This window comes from Gloeophyllum trabeum, assembly GCF_000344685.1.
Source record: "Gloeophyllum trabeum ATCC 11539 unplaced genomic scaffold GLOTRscaffold_00001, whole genome shotgun sequence".
NCBI classification, from domain to species: Eukaryota; Fungi; Basidiomycota; class Agaricomycetes; order Gloeophyllales; family Gloeophyllaceae; genus Gloeophyllum; species Gloeophyllum trabeum.
Genome location: NW_006920410.1, coordinates 3,622,990 through 3,640,287, shown reverse-complemented (window position 1 = coordinate 3,640,287; position 17,298 = coordinate 3,622,990). Strand labels below are relative to the sequence as shown.

At 56.0% G+C, this 17,298-nt stretch overlaps 7 protein-coding genes across 7 annotated transcripts; 4 read left to right on the top strand and 3 right to left on the bottom strand.

Annotated features, from left to right (window-relative positions):
* Nucleotides 1–118: 118 nt before the first annotated feature.
* On the bottom strand, nt 119–3,468 carry GLOTRDRAFT_69482 (NIC-domain-containing protein; the record flags this gene model as incomplete). The annotated part of the gene is made up of 12 exons (XM_007863225.1): nt 119–374; nt 432–626; nt 676–1,050; nt 1,109–1,371; nt 1,432–1,555; nt 1,615–1,764; nt 1,819–1,999; nt 2,065–2,228; nt 2,288–2,650; nt 2,702–2,857; nt 2,914–3,259; nt 3,311–3,468. 12 exons carry the CDS (start codon nt 3,466–3,468, stop codon nt 252–254), a joined length of 2,598 nt encoding a protein of 865 aa, XP_007861416.1. The 3' UTR covers nt 119–251.
* A 171-nt stretch (nt 3,469–3,639) lies between these two features.
* Nucleotides 3,640–4,555, bottom strand: GLOTRDRAFT_109348 (uncharacterized protein). The gene is made up of 4 exons (XM_007863224.1): nt 4,376–4,555; nt 4,268–4,323; nt 3,953–4,214; nt 3,640–3,898 (listed from the first exon to the last, which is right to left on the bottom strand). Exons 1-4 carry the CDS (start codon nt 4,505–4,507, stop codon nt 3,770–3,772), a joined length of 579 nt encoding a protein of 192 aa, XP_007861415.1. The 5' UTR covers nt 4,508–4,555; the 3' UTR covers nt 3,640–3,769.
* Nucleotides 4,556–4,832: 277 nt separating this feature from the next.
* On the top strand, nt 4,833–6,555 carry GLOTRDRAFT_54021 (eukaryotic translation initiation factor 5). The gene is made up of 4 exons (XM_007862242.1): nt 4,833–5,008; nt 5,067–5,140; nt 5,190–6,063; nt 6,115–6,555. The coding sequence occupies exons 2-4, from the start codon at nt 5,085–5,087 to the stop codon at nt 6,391–6,393; spliced, it is 1,209 nt and encodes a 402-aa protein (XP_007860433.1). The 5' UTR covers nt 4,833–5,008; nt 5,067–5,084; the 3' UTR covers nt 6,394–6,555.
* Nucleotides 6,556–6,591: 36 nt separating this feature from the next.
* Nucleotides 6,592–8,839, top strand: GLOTRDRAFT_69476 (thiolase-like protein). Its single transcript, XM_007863223.1, has 12 exons — nt 6,592–6,726; nt 6,781–6,807; nt 6,858–6,897; nt 6,964–7,031; nt 7,090–7,435; nt 7,494–7,624; nt 7,686–7,949; nt 8,018–8,092; nt 8,143–8,239; nt 8,299–8,313; nt 8,372–8,528; nt 8,590–8,839. Exons 1-12 carry the CDS (start codon nt 6,676–6,678, stop codon nt 8,696–8,698), a joined length of 1,380 nt encoding a protein of 459 aa, XP_007861414.1. The 5' UTR covers nt 6,592–6,675; the 3' UTR covers nt 8,699–8,839.
* Nucleotides 8,840–8,912: 73 nt separating this feature from the next.
* GLOTRDRAFT_31030 (S-adenosyl-L-methionine-dependent methyltransferase) lies at nt 8,913–10,294 on the bottom strand (the record flags this gene model as incomplete). The annotated part of the gene is made up of 6 exons (XM_007862040.1): nt 8,913–9,220; nt 9,300–9,362; nt 9,421–9,506; nt 9,573–9,814; nt 9,873–10,094; nt 10,157–10,294. Coding segments are annotated over 6 exons (1,059 nt in total), but the record flags the coding sequence as incomplete, so codon positions are not given.
* Nucleotides 10,295–10,544: 250 nt separating this feature from the next.
* GLOTRDRAFT_135721 (uncharacterized protein) lies at nt 10,545–13,828 on the top strand. The gene is made up of 8 exons (XM_007863222.1): nt 10,545–10,835; nt 10,892–10,963; nt 11,144–11,206; nt 11,260–11,325; nt 11,379–11,426; nt 11,478–11,513; nt 11,565–11,612; nt 11,661–13,828. Exons 1-8 carry the CDS (start codon nt 10,642–10,644, stop codon nt 13,609–13,611), a joined length of 2,478 nt encoding a protein of 825 aa, XP_007861413.1. The 5' UTR covers nt 10,545–10,641; the 3' UTR covers nt 13,612–13,828.
* Nucleotides 13,829–14,094: 266 nt separating this feature from the next.
* On the top strand, nt 14,095–15,664 carry GLOTRDRAFT_135720 (uncharacterized protein; the record flags this gene model as incomplete). Its single annotated transcript, XM_007863221.1, has 5 exons — nt 14,095–14,142; nt 14,206–14,251; nt 14,311–14,445; nt 14,535–14,693; nt 14,784–15,664. The coding sequence occupies 5 exons, from the start codon at nt 14,095–14,097 to the stop codon at nt 15,662–15,664; spliced, it is 1,269 nt and encodes a 422-aa protein (XP_007861412.1).
* Nucleotides 15,665–17,298: the final 1,634 nt, after the last annotated feature.

Sequence of the window (17,298 nt, the reverse complement as noted above, 5' to 3'; positions counted from 1 at the left end):
ACGCGCAGTAGGACACGGAGTCCTAAGGCACTTTACGCTGTAGCCGAAGACGTACAACCGGGTTCACAGACTTGCAGGGCGCAGCACAGGCATCATGTATTCGAGTTCCACGACAAAGCCTTGTTTACGATCGGGAACGCCACAAAGCCCCCGGCCCGTGGCCCGCAAGCGTACGGAGTAGCCGCCACCGAGGGCTGAGCGCGCTGGCATGGACGTCCTAGAAAACAGTATATACATGAAACGATGATACATCACAATGCAACCTCGACATCCACTCTCGAGAGGTATGAGTACACGTCCGGGGACATCCGGTATTTTAGCATCCCCGCAAACATAATCAGGGATCTCGATTTCTTCCGCAACGTAGACAATTGCTGTCCAACGTCGTCATTAATCAAGGAACAGCACAAGACAATGACAGTGAAGCTGACCATTTTTTTGGTGGCATCCGGCTGGCCGGAATCCTTTACCTTTCGGTGCACGGCGGCTAGTGCGTCCATGACGAGAACAAGGTACGTGTGCAGGTTCCGCTGTAGGGCTTCGTGCAAGTCCTTGAACTCTTCCGCCCGCTTGGTGATCTTCGCGACGTCCCCGTCCAAGGGAACAAGCTCCAGAGACTCCATAATCTACCAGAGGCATGAGATAGTCAACGTAATACGAATACAGTCGACTCACCTCGAGAGCTTGCTCAGGCCTACCGGCTTCCTTCGCGTTCATGGCCTCGCGTATCGCCAGTAGTCGAACCACAGCATCGCGATCCCGTCCCGCCGCCTTATTCGTCCGCTCGTAATGCCTCAAGATCTCCCTCGCGCTCTTCTCCAGATTCCTTCCCGCCTCGCTCTCGTTCAGCTGCGACAGGCTGCTACCCAGCGCCTGCGCGAGGCACGACACGACGGTATTGTAGTCGCTCGCGAGGTTGTACAGCTTGATCGCCTCCGCGATCTGGTCATTCTCCTCTGCCTGGCGCGCGGCGCGTACGAGGATGTGTTCGTTGAAGTCCTTGTTGTTATCCAGATACAGGAGCGAGCGGCCTTGCTCGATAAGGCCGGTCTGCATTGCCCATTAGCAGACGTATAACATCGCGTACAATGCTCAAGACAGCACTCACGAATCTCGTCCCGTCTGGCCGGAAGCCACCAACCAGCGCCTCCCATGCGGCCCCAGAGTTCGCGAGCGAGATTGTCCGGCGTACGAGGTCCCACGCGATCTCGAGCTGCTCCCTGCCGACACCATCGCCCTGATCCGAGCTCAAGCACACGCAGTAGATGTACTGCAGCGCCTCCTTCGCGTCCATCTTGACGAACTGCCGCACGTAGCGCCATATCAGGGTCGAGAGGCTGAGGGCGGGTGGCGACAAGGGCGCGACGACAACTAGGTATGGTATGTCCGTGCGTTAGATTCGTTTCATGTAATGGATAAGCCCAGACGTACGCGGAGTGGTGTCTGACGTCTCTGCACGAGGGGGCACACGAAGTAACCCATGGTAAGCTAGTGCGATTGCCAGATGTACCGCCTCTATCTCCGTTTCTTCGTGGTCCCAGAGGGCCGCGACAGCCTGAGACCTCCAGTCAGCACCAATACTCCACGAGAGACAGGAGTAAGTTGAAAATGTACCCTCTCGAATTCGCCGACCATGAGCAGAACGCCCGCCCAAACTCCCCGCTTGGCGGGTCGCCCCTCTACCAGGGGCTCGAATTGCTTCTCACCGTACCCTAGCAGGACATCTGCGAGCGTTCGTAAGCCACCGTTCTCTTCCTCGTCAAGCTAAAAGTTTTGCTGTCAATAATACATGATGACAGGCTCAATGAAAGGACAGACCATGGCCAGCTGGAACCACAGCCAGTCTTCCGTAGTAGTCGTGACGAGCGGGACGTGTCGTCGCGACGGGTCGAGTTTACCCATGAGTTTGTAGAGAGCGAGTTTGAACGGATCGCTCGTGCTGTGCAGCATATGTGCGTTGTACACAGACTGAAGGTGATCTCGGTGAGGCTTCGGCAGGCTGATCCAGCGTAGCGGCGGAGTTCAACAGGAGTCCCTGGCATCGACAAAGAAGTCGCAACATACCTCTGGTCCGGTGATTCAACCCAAGCTCGAAAGTGGCTGATGAAACTGGTTTCGTGGCGGTCGACTAGCGCCTGGTACTGCTCCACCTCCTTCAAAGCTTCCTTGGCATGACCCGTCCGTACCAGGAAGAACAGCTTCGCCCACAGCGGTTGCCCCGATACCAGCTATATACCAGCACCTCAATCCCAACCCGCGTCGACAGTCACACGTGGGTTTCACGCACCTCAATCCGCTCCTCCCACTCCCCGCCGCGATAATACCTTACCAGCAAATACGCGCGGATCTTATTTGACACGCTCGGGTCGCCCCCGAGGCGCGCCTCCATCGGGCGCGACGCGATCGTGCGCTCGACGACGTCCCAGTACTGCTCCTCCAGCGCCTCCATCGCGCCGCGCGCGATTTGCTTACGCAGGGCGATCGCCTCGCGCGACTCGGGGTCGCCGAGGTATACCCTGGCGTATTTGCGCTCGAAGAGCGGCGTGTTGAGGATGTGCGCGCCGGCGTGCTCGGGGGGCGGGAGCGTCGGCGGCTCTTGGGTGATTTTGCAGAGGAGCTCGCAGTTTTCGATCATGGCGTGCGAGGTGGACTATCAACTGCATTTTAGTCAAGGACAGTTGCGTAGATAGTTACGACCTACGTCTCCGTTTACAGATTCTGTCGCGTTCCGGAGAGCGTGTATGATAGGGTAGGATATTCCGCGCAGTCGGGAAGCGTTCATGTCGCCAATGACATGGTCGTACGCCATCATCTTCGATTGCATATGCGCGCTGAACCCCGGCCCACCAGTCCCGCCCTGCTCAACCCGTTAGCATATTCTCCATAACCCAGTCCATAACCAGCACCACTCACCGCTGCCATACTCCTCCCAAGCACACCCTTCTTCTTGTCCAGCACGCTGAGTGCCATCATGTCCCCGCCGAACCGTCCCCCGAGCTCCTCAAACACGCGCTTCTTCTTCGCCTCCCAGTCGCGCTTCGCGCGCTCCTCGAGGACGCGGTAGAACTCCTCCTGTGTCTGCCTCCGGCCCTCCTCAATGGTGCTGATAATGTTCTGCTCGTGCGCGTGGCGCAGGTAGCCGAGAACATCGGTGTCTTGGAGGGCTTGGAGGGGGGAAAAGGTGTTCGCGGTGTTCAGGTGGGCGATGGAGCTGGCGAGGGCGGGGGCATCGACGTGGGCCTGAGCGAGCAGATAATTCCTATGGGGGTATATTAAATGGAGTATATAGCCTTATTTCTCTGTCACTTACGCTCGATCGTTGTCTCCCGTCCGCGGTCTTTTCGAGACTAGCCGTCGCGACTGTGCTTCAATTTGGTCGAGAGAAAGGTTGATGGAGGGCAGATCGGGCTTTGAAAGATGCGATGTCAGCGCTTTGGAAGAGGTCAGTAGCGCGGACAAGTCTGCCATGGCTGGGAGGAGTAAAGCAGGAGTGGCCACAACCAGGCTCGGTGCAGACTTGAGACAAATGCAGCGCGCGTGTTGCAGACGCGACCACGTGACTTGGTGGCGGATGCCACAAATTCTGAATGAAACTCAACGACGGATTGACAAGTATATAGCGGCACCCGCGCACGCTTGGAGATTTGAAAACGATCATATTGCGGCAGATACACGCAGCGGACGCGCGAAGTTTCGGATTTTACTGACATTTGTACAGTAGACACGTCTTACGGGAGATCGAGCAAAACACAGAGATCAGGAGCCATTGTCACCTTTGAGTTGATATCATGTCATCCCCGTCCTCCTCTGCAACCATTCCATCTTCTACCTCTGCGGTTACCTCTTCTTGTTCGTCCTCACCTTCTGTGTTTCTGCCCGTGGGCATATGTCGGTGGTACTGTGGTGCAACGTCAGTTCCGACTCCCAATGACGCCTCGAGGCTGACACGCACATGGTAAACAGCTGTCCAGTATCCTGACCAGTATGATGCTTCAACAGCCCGAGTGAAGGCTTCGTCCTGCCCTACTATTCCTGGCGACGCGTAGGTTGGGCCCGCCCCATTGGCAGCTAATGAGGGGTCGTGGTTGGGGACAAAATTTTCAAAGTTTAGAGGCTGAGAGTCATCTGCTGGTGCTGTCTTAGTCTTCGTCCTTTTATTAGGAGATGACGGCCCTGCTTGTGGGGTCTTTTGGATAGCGGGTGTGTTGTACCACCTAACACGAGCGTGAGCGGTGTACAACAAATATATTGAATCACGCATACGCACAAGGGCGATTTGAATACAGGATCCTTCTTCCAGCTTTTGTCGGGGCCATTCAAAGCCTTCGAGAAGGATCATTCAGTATGCACAACAGAGGGAGCAAAGGCTGCGCACCTCATATTCCTCGTTCGCAGCATTCCATGCGTCCACCAACGCAGAGTCGTCCCATATCTCCTCGTGCGTCAGCTGCCGGCTCTCCTCGAAACCATCCTGGGTATCGGGGGCGTCCTCTTCATCGTAGTTCATGGCCTGCGAAGTGGTACCAGGGTCATCCCAGTGCTGGACAGACTTCTGGGAATGTCCGAACGTTTCGCTCGCCTGAGTCTTCGTGCGCTTCCTCGCGGGCGCGCTGCCAGACGGCTCGGGCGCGCGCGCATCGCCCGCAATGTCGTCGTACCTTACCACCGGACGCATCGTGCTGAGCAGGGGATAATAATAGGGAGAAACGTTGGCCGAGGGCGTTACGCAGTGTGGGAGGCCTCGCTTGGTCAGCGTAAAGCCGGTCACAGCCGTGCGCCCACTCAAATGCGCCTCAGCCAAAATTTCGCTCTTTCACCGCTACCACCACCTTCGCCGCCCCCTGCCTCGCCGCCGCCGTCGCTGTCAGTCCTGACTCTGTCCACCATTTCGCCCTACACTTGTCATACAGCCCGCGTCCACTGCAACAGCAGAGGATTCATGCTTCGAACTTCATCCGCTATACCGAAGGACGAACACTTGTTCCACCGTAATCCACTGATCAGTACTGTGAGTGTCTGCTATGCTGCTGGAGAAGATGCCGTTCGGTATATTGACTGTCTTGCAGCGCTAAAATTCGCCCAATATGGCTACCATTGTCAACATTCGTCGCGATGTCGATGACAAGTTCTACCGCTACCGGTAAGAGGCATGATTACCCTCCTTCCTGCACATGCTGACGTTCTCGTAGCATGCCCCTGCTCATGACCAAGATCGAGGGCAAAGGCAATGGTATCAAGACCGTCATCCCGAACATGTCCGACGTCGCCCGTGCACTGAGTCGCCCTCCCTCGTACCCCACCAAGTTCTTCGGTTGCGAACTAGGCGCCCAGACGTCGTTCGACGAGAAGTCCGACCGCTACATTGTCAACGGCGCCCACGACGCCGCCAAGCTGCGCGAGCTCCTGGACGCCTTCATCGACAAGTTCGTGCTGTGCAAGGCGTGCAAGAACCCCGAGACGAACCTCATCATCACCAAGAACGACGACATCATCCGCGACTGCAAGGCCTGCGGCGAGCGCAGCGGCGTCGACATGCGCCATAAGCTCACTACGTTCATCTTGAAGAACCCACCCAAGAACCCGAAGAAGAGCAAGAAGAAGGCGTCGTCGGACAGCCCTACCCCCAATAACGAGGCAGAGACCAATGGTCATGCCGAGGGTGACGGCGAGGTAGGCGCAGAGAGCGACGACGAGTTGACTAAGCGTATCAAGGCCGAGGCGGCGGAGCTCGATGCCGACGCAGCCGCCATCAAGGACGAGGATTGGTCTGTCGACACGTCAGAGGCTGCTGTGAAAGAGCGTATGAAAGCTCTGGAGGCCAGCATGGCCAACGCCGTATTAGCCGCCGGCGATGACGAGAGTGACGAGGGTGCTGATAACCCCTACTCTCAGCTTGGGAATTGGGCGAAGGAGAATAGGGATGCCGGGCCTGTACAGGTCTACAAGAAGGCCCAGGACCTCGGTATTGAGAAGAAGCACAAGACTGTTCAGGTTCTTGCCCAGACCCTCTTCACTGCCGATATCCTGAAGGAGCTACCGACGTACATCCCCATGTTTGTGAAGGTGAGATCACTGCGCTCTTGTGAAGCACCGGATACTAATGGCATGATGCAGATGGTGACGTCCGAGAAGCACCAGAAGTCCCTCTTGGGCGGCATCGAGCGCTTCGTCGGCGTCGACCAGCCTGACCTGATTCCTGCGGTACCCAAGATCCTCATGGAGTTGTACCAAGCGGACATCATCGAGGAGGAAGTCGTTACCCAGTGGGGTACGCACGTCAGCAAGAAGTATGTTGACAAGGACATCAGTAAGAAGGTCCGCAAGGCGAGCGAGCCGTTCTTGAAATGGTTGGAAGAGGCAGAGGACGATGATTCCGAGGAGGACGAGGAGTGAATGGTGGTACTGTTTTCTACTGGAATGGTCGATTTCATTACTGTCGTTTATGCGCCCTTCCCTGTATGTATACTGTGACCCCTCTTGGTTGCTTTTTTGGCATCCATTGCCCTGCTCTGAGCTGCTACCCAGCCATGTGTTGTTCACCGCCTTTTACCCCGCACTCGGTGTCTGTAAGCGCTCGATCATCTGGGGTAAGACACCGGTTATACGATAGCCGAGCTTGCATTCCTCCTTGTCTCCTCCCGCTGGATTCTCGATTTTGTTTGTCTGAAGGAGACGATGGGACGGCGATCGTTCATTATTGGAGTAGGATGCACGGCTTTCATTAAGGTAGAGAACCGTCCGTATCGACAACTTTGTGCCTCCCTGATTTATAGTTTGCAGCCCCGTGGTTTGAGGACCACGAATGAAGCAAGTTGATCTTCCGTGCGATACGGCGAAGGCTAATTCTTATGATGCAGATGGGCTTGGAAGCTGCCACGAAAGCGCTGCTTGACGCCGGTAAGTGTTGAAGGACCGGTCATTCAAAGGCCGCCCGTCTCGCTGGCCGTTGAATCCGTGCTATAGGTATTACATATGATGCTGTCGAAGCCGCCTTCGTAGGGTACGTATACGGCGATTCTACCGCTGGTCAGGTATGCACAAGGAAGGCAGACATGCCTCGAAGTCCTATGTCATGCTGATCGCCCACAGAGCGCACTCTACCCTCTCGGGATGACCGGCATCCCCATCGCGAACGTGAACAACAATTGTTCCACCGGCAGCACCGCCCTCTTCCAGGCGAATAACCTGGTCAAGGGTGGCCTCGTCGAGTGCGCCCTCGCCCTCGGGTTCGAGCGGATGAACCCGGGTAGCCTGGGCACGGTGTACAAGGACCGTGAATCCCCGACAGTGCTGTTCAATCAGAGGTCGCAGGAGCTCGAGGAGGGCATGAGTGCTGGCGCGAACTTTGGGCCTGGCGCACCGAGGATGTTTGCGAATGCTGGCCAGGAGTATTTTGATAAGTATGGAGCCAATATTGACCATTTGGCTCAGATCGGTGAGTGTGTCTGTATAGAGTCATGTATGGCCCGTACGTTAACGTGCATCCTGTGAAGCGGCAAAGAATCACAAGCACTCTACGAATAATCCGTATGCACAGTTCAGGAATGGATGGACGAAAGAACAGGTGCTACAGGCCCCCAAGATCACGAAGCAGCTAACGAAACTAATGTGCAGTCCGACGTCTGTACGTTTGTCTCGCGCATAAGTCGCCGTGCATGCTAAGGTGCATCTCACCCACTTGACAGGACGGTGCTGCTTGTTGCATTGTAGCATCTGAAGACTTCGTCCACAAGCACGGATTGGAGAACCAGGCGATTGAAATCGTCGGGCAGGCACTCACCACCGACTACCCCACAGCCTTTGATACCAGAAGCGCCATGGACGTTATCGGCTTCGGCATGACTAGAGCCTGCGCAGACAAGGCCTTCCAGCAAGCCGGCTTCGGGGTGGGCGAAGGCAGGGACCAGGTGGGAGTAATTGAAGTCCACGATTGCTTTGCCTCGAACGAGGTAAGCCTGTTTTTACGATTGAGGCTTAAAGCCGCAAGGGCTCAGGCTGACGTCGATGGGTTGACAAGCTTATAACATATGACGCCTTGCGGCTTTGTACGACCGGGGAAGCACACAAGCTTGTAGAGCGCGGAGACAATACGGTAGGACTAAGAATGTCTCGACGGTTCGACGGATTCTGACTCGTATGTAGTACGGCGGCAAATGGGTTGTCAATCCTAGTGGCGGTTTGGAAGCCAAGGGTCACCCACTGGGAGCGACGGGGCTTGGGATGCATTTCTACATCACCAGTAAGCTCTAAGCTATTTCTGGAGGATATCGGCAATATTCATGACGATTGTTTCCGTAGTGCAACTGCGTAACTGTAAGCAGGTCTCTGCGTATAAGCCTACTCGTTCTCAACAGGGGACTCTTGCATGTAGGGGCAGGGCCCATGCAGGCGCCGGGTCTGTTCGACGTCCAGGACAAGCGAGGCAAGTATGGCATGGTGCATAACATCGGTATCGGCGGGGCAGTCGTTGTTAGTTTGCTCCGGCGACCAGAATTCTACAAGGAGGGAGGGACCGACGGTAGACAGAGGTGAGTACATTGTCCTCGTGACGGATGGTATTAAACTAATAAATCGAATGCTATCATGTAGGTTGGGCTATAACCATGCGCATGAGTGTAAGTCTATCACGCGGAAAGACGTCGACAAAGTTAAGGCGAGGGAGACGTCCACCTATGTCTTGGAACACGCAAAACTCTGAGATTCGATTGTTCTATGAGGAGGGTGTGCGGATAGCCGAGATCGGAAGGCCTCGTTGATGATCTACGCTTGCATCTGTTGTACAATGTACCATAGCTAAGTATCACGCACGCAGAGGATGCATGCGGAATATACCATCGAGGAGCAGTTGAGCAGTTGGGTGAGTCTGCGTGATCATGGAGATTCAAAGATAGTGGTGAGTGTAATCCGATGTATCATGTGGCCATCATGGGCTGTATCTTTTCTACTGGTGGTTCCAGGACTAAGTAATTGATGAGCCTCCGTACTACCTCGACATTCACACTATTCCCAATCAACCGATACTTGGTCTTTGTGGAGGTATTCAACGGCCATTTAAATGTTGTCTGGGCTTCCTGAGAGGTGGTCGTGTCATGAGCGGCGGGAGGGAGGAAGCAGAACAGTCGAAGGAGCTCCGTGGGAGAGAAGTATCGCAGACCGAGCGGACGCAAAATGCTGAGGGGATCCGTGGAAGGGTGGGGAGTATCAAGCGAGAGTGATTTCGCTGACAGGAACTCATTGAAGATTGTGGTGGTCTATATGGACGTGGTCTAGGGCGCAATATCAATGTCAATGATAGGGACATACGTCTAGTGATTCGTTGGTTTGTAGTATGGATCCGGCACGTTCCACCAAGTGGGTGTAGCCTGCAAGACAAAATCATCAACCGCCCGTGAAGATTTGGTTTACGAGTAATATAATAACCCCTGGTAAAGCAACAAGTACGCCGTGACGAGGGTTTCACGATGTCAAAGAGATGGCCCCATTTCATCAGCACCTTGTCCGGGATCCTGTAGGGTGATTCGCCCTGGATGGCTTCGGGCTCGTCTAGGTAGAGCCGAACCTCACAACCAGACGCTGGCACGGTAGAGTCTCGCGGATCTTTCCAGTCTTCGCCTTGCCCAGGTATGTGTCGCCATACATGCGCCTCTGACGTATTGTTCATATGCGCAAAGCGCAGGGGTGAAAGCTTGGCCAAGCAATAGTAGCGTAGTCGAGAGTTGGGTATACCGAATTGAAGGGGAGTTAGCAGGACTTCTAGTGCTGAGTAGTCCAAACCTTGAAAGGTTGATAGGAGCTTCTGTCTTGTAGTAGAGGACTTGCGAGCACAGAATTTCGGACATGTGCAGACGGGACAGAGACAAAGTACCAAGTACCTCGAAGCCCGCCACATTTTCGATCAGCAAATACCTGGGTAATCTTCCCAACCGTGCCAGCTCCGGGAGGACATTATCGACTAGGTGGAGAAATGACTTTGCTCGTGGGTCTCCTTCACCTTTCCCGTCAGGGTTTAGGACAGTGTAAGGTTGGCATGAAGGAGAAAGCAGCCACAATTCCGAGGGAGGCAGTTGGGATGCACTCAGCGTCCCGATGTCGACCTTAGTCACAGTGAAAAATGGATTAGCATCGCCTTTGACTCATCCTGCTAAGACATGAAAACCTGTTGAACTGAGCCAGGTCCATAGTTGCTTTCATACACCTGACGAGCTGCCTGATCCCAATCAAACGATTGTACGATGCGACCGGTCGCAGAACTACGCTCAAAGGCCGCTCTAAGACCACCTGTATCGCAGTTGTATCAGGTCAGTGAAAAACACAGTGAACTATACCTATCCCAGAGTAGAACTCGAGGACGTTCATATCCTCCATCCTAGTAAGAAAGCACGAAGAAGCAGTGCCAGCAGTCCATGATGACGGAGAGGCGATCCCCGGGGTCCTGTGAACGGCGAACGCGCGCATTTTGATTCTTACGTCAGCAAATGAGTGGGCGCAAATTCGGACAAGTGGCGAGTGCGATCTTCATTGCATGGCTTGAAGTCCTCCGATCACTCGTTGCTGGCTCTCTTTTCCTCCCAAATATTGCGAAACCCTTTCTACTTTATTCATCGACCAAGCCACACAACCTTTGTTCGTCCACGCACGGGAATGAGCGTCCTTTCTCAGGAGGGCACCACGTTGTCTATCTCAACCAGCGCGGATCCGAATGTCTCTGATACGACCATCGCTGGCTTTTCCACGCAGTCCAGCGACTCTCTAGCTGGGCATAGTCCTGAGATGCTGACCCCAACATTGCGTACAGTGGACTTGGACTCCAGCGAGCAGAATGTCGCCGGTTCCAGGTTTGTCTCAGATGCTAGATCGGAAACGCTCACCTGTTCATTCACAATGGCAGCAGCACGGGCGGCCTGCTCCCACCCTTCGGGTTCAACGTATACAAGCAGTCTACGCACCTGCCAACGCCTCAGAGGTACGTCTGTCTGATCGGCTGCTTAGTGTGCGACCTGGGATGAAGGATATAAGGACGGGGTGAAGGATTTTGATGGCATATGTTTCAGAGATGGTTGTGCTGGGGGAGGAGCCATAGACTGCCACATAGGAGAAGGGATTCGTAACCTGTACTCAACTTGCTAACGTCGACTTTCTCTAGCCCCGGACATATGCACCTCCCCAACGGCGGCCGTGCGTCGCCGGAGTCACCTATCCTGAACAGGTGCACGATTCTGATGACCCATATCAATAAAGCTGCGAACTCACACAGCGTAGATCCCACCACCAAGCACCTCTAGTTGCGCCCGTTCCATTATCACGGCGTCCCCCGCATCCTGTATTGTAAGTGTGGTGCTTTTCATCGTCCCTGCTGGTCGGATTGAACATCCCAGTAGCGATGGCAGCAAGTCCCGTATGCAACAGATTGTCACCCCCGACTCGAGGTAAGGCGATCCCACGTCTCGGTGCGTCCACCGACGTTAATCTTCTCGTAGCCCGCCAGCCCCTCAAATCCCCCGACCTTCCTCACCGTAAGACATTTAGCCCAAATCATGGTCTGTGCAATACTTACCTCCTTGCAGTCCGAACATACGAATGGACCAGATTCCAACGCCTGAGCCGCTACACCTGTACGTGTAGCCCATCTTATCAATAGGACCGCCCTTATATCTATTCAGATCCAGATCAGAAGGCAGCTCCACACCTCTCGCGCCCGCCGCAATCATCTCCTCCCCACGTTCCGCTCATTCCGGCGAGACCGCCGGCCAGTCGCAACTGTCCTCGCCCTTTATGGAGAAGCTGTCCATCGCAAGCCGATCACAACGTTCTGTCTCACCTCCCGCGTTTTCGTTGGACCCGGATGACGTCTTCACCGCGCGTCCTGTGGGCCGCGAGTCTTCTGCGAGGGCAGAGTCCGAGCGTCTGCAAGCTCTGCGAATGGAGTACCTGCGTGGCGAGGCTACCCAGGATTCTGAAGCCGTATTGGAAGCTCGGCGGCCACCGTATCTCAAGCGTATGGAACGAACATCTTCAAGCGATATCTTGCAACTTGGAGAACAGAGTGGCGCGCCACATGCAGGGCTGGGCATCGCGGACAGCCCGACTAAAGGCAGGCGGATCCAGCTGTTCCAGGAAACGTCTGAAGAGAGCTTCGAGGAGAGCCTGATGGCTGGGGGGTACCCCAAGTACGGGAGCGGTCCCGGATACGACGTCCTACGGACGCCGGGCAAAGACCGCTCGTCGCCCCTCAGCGAACACACGCTCGCGTGGCTGCAGCATTCGACACCAGATCAGCCCGGTCCTTCTAGGATCCCCGAGACGCCCGCGGACGAGCGAGAGGCGAAGAAGCGAAAGAGGCTGGCTGCGTTCCAGACGTACGAGTCCCTGACGAATCTGCGGAGGAAGCTCATGCCGGTGTATCTGGAGGGCAAGGGCCGGGTGCTGCTGGACGTGTCCCCAGAGGACGGCCTGGCGGACGACGACACGCCGCGGAAGCGCAAGAAGAACCGGCGGCGGCAGGCGACTGGTGCGCATCCTACCGAGTCTCCTGGGGGGAAGCGGAGCACTCGGGCGGCCCCTGCACCGATAGTAGGGCCGAACTGGCCCGACCTGCAGTTCCCGTGGTCGGTGCGGCTCCGGGAGCGCGTGCTGGCGAACCAGGCGGAGGAGGAGGAGCGGCTGCGGCGCATAGCGGAGTTCCTGGAGCGCGACTCGGGCGACGAGGAGAGCGGGTCGGACGAGGAGCCGTCGGCGTGGGGGCAGGTGGAGGACGGGCCGCCGAAGCGCGCACGCATGGGCCGGGGGAAGATGGTGCCCCTGCACGCGAATCCGGGCGGGGGTCGGCTGGTCAAGGGGAGCGTGTACTTACCTAGCGGGCCTGCGGACGCACGGGCGGCGTTGCTCTCGAAGAAGGCGGCGCGAAGGCTGCGGTACCGCCTCGACCATCCAGAAACCGAGGCGGAGCGAGAAGAGGACGACGACGACAGCACCATATCGTGCGTGTGTCACGGGCGAAACGACGGCGAGGAGGCGGTCCAGTGCGACCGGTGCGACCGCTGGTACCACCTAAGCTGCGTCGGGCTGCACAGCGTCGACGACCTCGGGTCGGCGGACGCGGCGTGGTACTGCCCAAAGTGCGAGCGGACGCCCTCGCCGGAGCTGATCCCGTCGTCGGAGCCGACCCTGGTGCCCTCGGAGGAACGGGCAGCGCCGCGCACGCCGCGTGACCCGCTGTTCTACGACGCGTCGGTGCAAGAGTCGCCGCTCGCGGAGGCGTTCAGCTTCCGCGTGCCGCCGTCGAGCGCGTGGGGCAGCAGCCCGGGGAAGGACCCGGCGACGCCGTTCTCGCGCGCCACGCGGAATATGTTCGCGACGCCGAACTTTCTTTCGAGCTCGCCGCTGAAGGAGAGGGAGAGGGAGGTGTTCGACCCGGCGGTGACGCCGAGCCGCGGAGATGGGCGGTATGCGCTGTTCCAGACGCCCGGGCGCGGGTTTGGGCTTGGTGGAAGGGCGCTGACGTTCTCGGGCGGAGATGGGTGGGGGACGCCGGTGCGCGCGAGTGTGCTCGCTGCGCAGGACGAGTCGCCGGTGAGGAGGAGCTCGGGCGGGAGGGGCGAGCTGGAGCGGTGAGGTCAGTCTCCGGCGTGGTTGAGCTTGGGATTTGGATTGAACTGCGCGCGACTTGACTTGCAGGTCTGCAGCCCTGATCAGCCTGCGATTCACGATAACTTCGTTCACGTACTAATTTACTTACTCGTATGCCCGCGCCGATAGGCGGATGTTGCTTTAGTAGAGCCTGTGTGTAGTATTATGTCTCTTCGCCGCCGCGTTACCCCCTGCCTACCTGTTACCGCTGTCTGATGTCTATGCATACATTGTTACTGTGATTGTCCTCCAAGTTTGCAATGTCTGAGTGGTCAATGAAGCCAGTCGGACGGAGGGAGTAGGAGTCGCAGGATTAGGAGGAACAAAGAGAGACGCGTTGGTCACGGCGTGACTGCACGCGTCGATGGAGGTAGCGACTTTCTTACGCGACGCGCATCTTGCACTACACTGCTCTGGTCCTACTAGTCTATTCCCTGCGCGACAACAATCTAGCTGCGTTGATATAATATGGCACCTGCACAAGCGACCGACGCCGCGCGGGTGCGCATCGCCATCGTACGTCTTTGCGTCGAGCATGGTGCGGGGGCTTTCTGATGTGATGCGCGTCGAAATCGGAAGGCGTTTGTCGCGTTGAAGTACAAGCCTGCTGCCATGGGTCTCGCAGGTGCGTTTTCCAGTACTCACTGTTGAGGGGGGGACAGTGCGTCATTAGAGGGGAGGCAGAGTACGTGCTCGACCTGTGCGAGAAGTTCCCGAGCGCGGGGCAGGGGAAGGGGGCCGATGCGTGGCTACGGCGTGCGCTGGAGCTGGAGGGTTGTGTCAGAGAGCTGAAGGGGATGTACGAGAGTGAGCAGATTAGTACGTAAATCCGTGGCGTCTTGGTGGTGGTGTTGTCTTCTGACATTCGAACGCCATCTATACGCGTCTGCCGACTGTGGTGGGTGTAGAGTGCGCGGCCCTTGCGGCGAGCGTAGGGAGCAGTGAGGCCTCTGCGCCGACGCCTGCGAGTGCCCCTCCGCCAAAGAAGAAGCAGAAGAAGAATCCGAAAACGCAGGCGGAGGGCCCGCGGATGGACCTGGCCGCTGTGATTAGTGGGATATATGCTAGTGGGTTCTCAGAGGCATGACGACTCTTTTTCCGAAAAGCATCAAGAGCTCGTTGATCACGAACGTCTATCATTCGCTGACTATCTACAGATGTACCTACAGCCTCGCCCTCCCCGGGTGTGTTGCCCGCTATGCGACTACTGAGCTCCTTAACCGCCGACGATGGGCCCAGGTCTCCGGAGGCTCTGATGCTGATAGCTGCTGCGAGCGGGAGGGCTGTGGGCGCGCTGGGCGATGTGCTATCTGGTGTGCTCTCCGGGAACGCAAAGACGGTCGGGGCGAAGCAACAAGAGACTCTGCAGATGATTTGCAGGCTTACGGGGCACGTGCTGTCCACGGGCGTCTCGATGCTGGTCGACAATGTGCCCAAGACAGGTGCCAAGCGACGGGCGAAGAGGGCTGGCCGTGACCTGGCGGGTGCTGTCGACGACATCCTGGGAGCGCTGCTTTCTCGCATTCTGGTGCCTGCAATCCGCGGCTTTGCAGTGCTGTCTCGGATGCACATCAAGAGCTTCTGCGGGGCGGGATCGACGAAGCGGACGAAGAAGGAGCTGGCTGGGATGGCGGACATGCGCGCGGACGTGCTCTGCCTGGTGGAGACGGTCCTCGCTGGTCTAGACGGCGGACTGGCGGGGCTGGGGGACGTGAGAGAGGGCGTGGCGCTGGCGGTGCTTGGGGAACTCGACAGGCTGTATGCGGAGCCGAGCTCGGGGGATGGGGCGGGATGCGCGGCGTCGCGTGCGGATCGGGTGGAGAAGCTCGCGAGGAAGGACGCGGTGTGGTACCTGTGCGGCGTGCTCGGGCTCGTGTCGCGCGCGCTGGGGCACGTGCTGGGCGGCGAGGGCGGGGTGCTGCGGGAGAGGATCGCCGGGGCGCTGGAGGTGATCATGAAGCGAGTAGACGGCGGTCCTGAGAGCGGAGTGCTGCTGGCTGTATTCGAGACGGCGTGGCTAGATACTGGCAAGCGATGACAGCGCTGGCTAGTGTTCCGGGAGAAAGTCCCTGGCCTGTAAGTTACTGGTAAGTTACCTAGGTCCTCCTGGAGGTTGTTTCTTACCCATGTAAGTTACAGTAAGTTACCTGTTTCGGCAATCGCCGTGCGTATAGCGGAAATAGCAAATTTTGCATGATTTTTGTTGTTCTCGCCTCAATGCACTACGAAGATGCCTCGAACACATTGAATACCGGTTCAATACTGTGGTACTTGTCACAGGACTTCTTGCATCCCACCATACCCGGGCAAGGACGCTTATCTGCTCGGTCATTACTTACACTTTTTACACCCCTCCTCCAATGCAGGGATAATTCTAATCAGCAACCCCCCTGAGAGCAACAACCCCTCAGCAACCCATACCATTATCCAGCAACCCAGGTTGTCCACCAGCAGTCACATGTGACATCAAGTTTTGCTAATCTGCATTATGCCTGGTTACTTAGACCTTACTCCATGTACATAGCTACAGATGAAGATATTAAACTGAGGGTCTCCCAGTTGGAGACTACTGCTGGCCACAGACCACGCTGCAAGTGATGTGCAGCATCATTGTATGAATGACGAGCTTAATGATGGGGGATGTAAGTCAGGTGTTTGCTTCACTCGGCAGTTGGGCTCAGAAATGCACTGTGTGGACCATGGCAACCTGTATGGACCAATTGTAGAGTACACAAGAGCTGATATGATAACAGTAAACTAAGGAAGGAGATGATGACTCTGCAATGAAACAAGAAAAGTGCAGAGTCCAAAATGTGAAGGTAAACACAGGGTCATCCAGTGCTAGCAGTATTACAGGGGAACCATGCTCAAAGTACTGGTGGCAGATGCATTGGACTTGCAACAATGATGCCCCAGAACAATAAACAAACCCCAATTTAATTCACTCATACCAATAACACACTGTGATGCATTTCCCATGATATGTACAGTTGAGTGGACATTCACTGTCATTTTTATTATTTAACATGAAAATACCCCCCCCCCAGCAGACCAGGGTCTGTGGGTCCATCCAGCTGATAGTCAGAGATAATGGATTTGAAGCAGCTAGTAGTGGCTCTTGGACCTTGACCAGCAACAAGTACGAGGCACCAGATAAGACCGTGACAAAAGTGACAAAAACATATAAGCTACAGTAAATAAGTTCTTGGGGGTTGATGATTTGTAAGCAAACAACCTCGGGTTGTTGCTCTCAGGGGAATTGCTGATTAGAATTATCCCCGATGCAGGTGGTAACTTACAGTAATTTACCAGTAATTTACCGGTAACTTACCAGGAGGTAACTTACCACCGACTTTCTCCCCGAACACTATGGTGCAGTTCACCTAGTCACCGCTTATGGTGAACAAGGTCCGTGGGAAATACAAGAAAAATCAGAAAAATAATCCCTCTTGCCAAAGTGATCCTTTCGTCAAAAGGAGTCAATTCCCAAGAGGGATTTGCGAAATACCCAATATTGAGTGAGTTATGAAACAGGCCCTTCCTCGATTTGGCAGTGTGCCGTCAAAAATAGTTGTTTTGCCTCGGAACCCGTGGGAAACTGCTGGAAACACGCTGAAATGCATTGCATTGGCTCCGCCGAAGAGGCATGGCCTGACGATTATACTGAGGTTT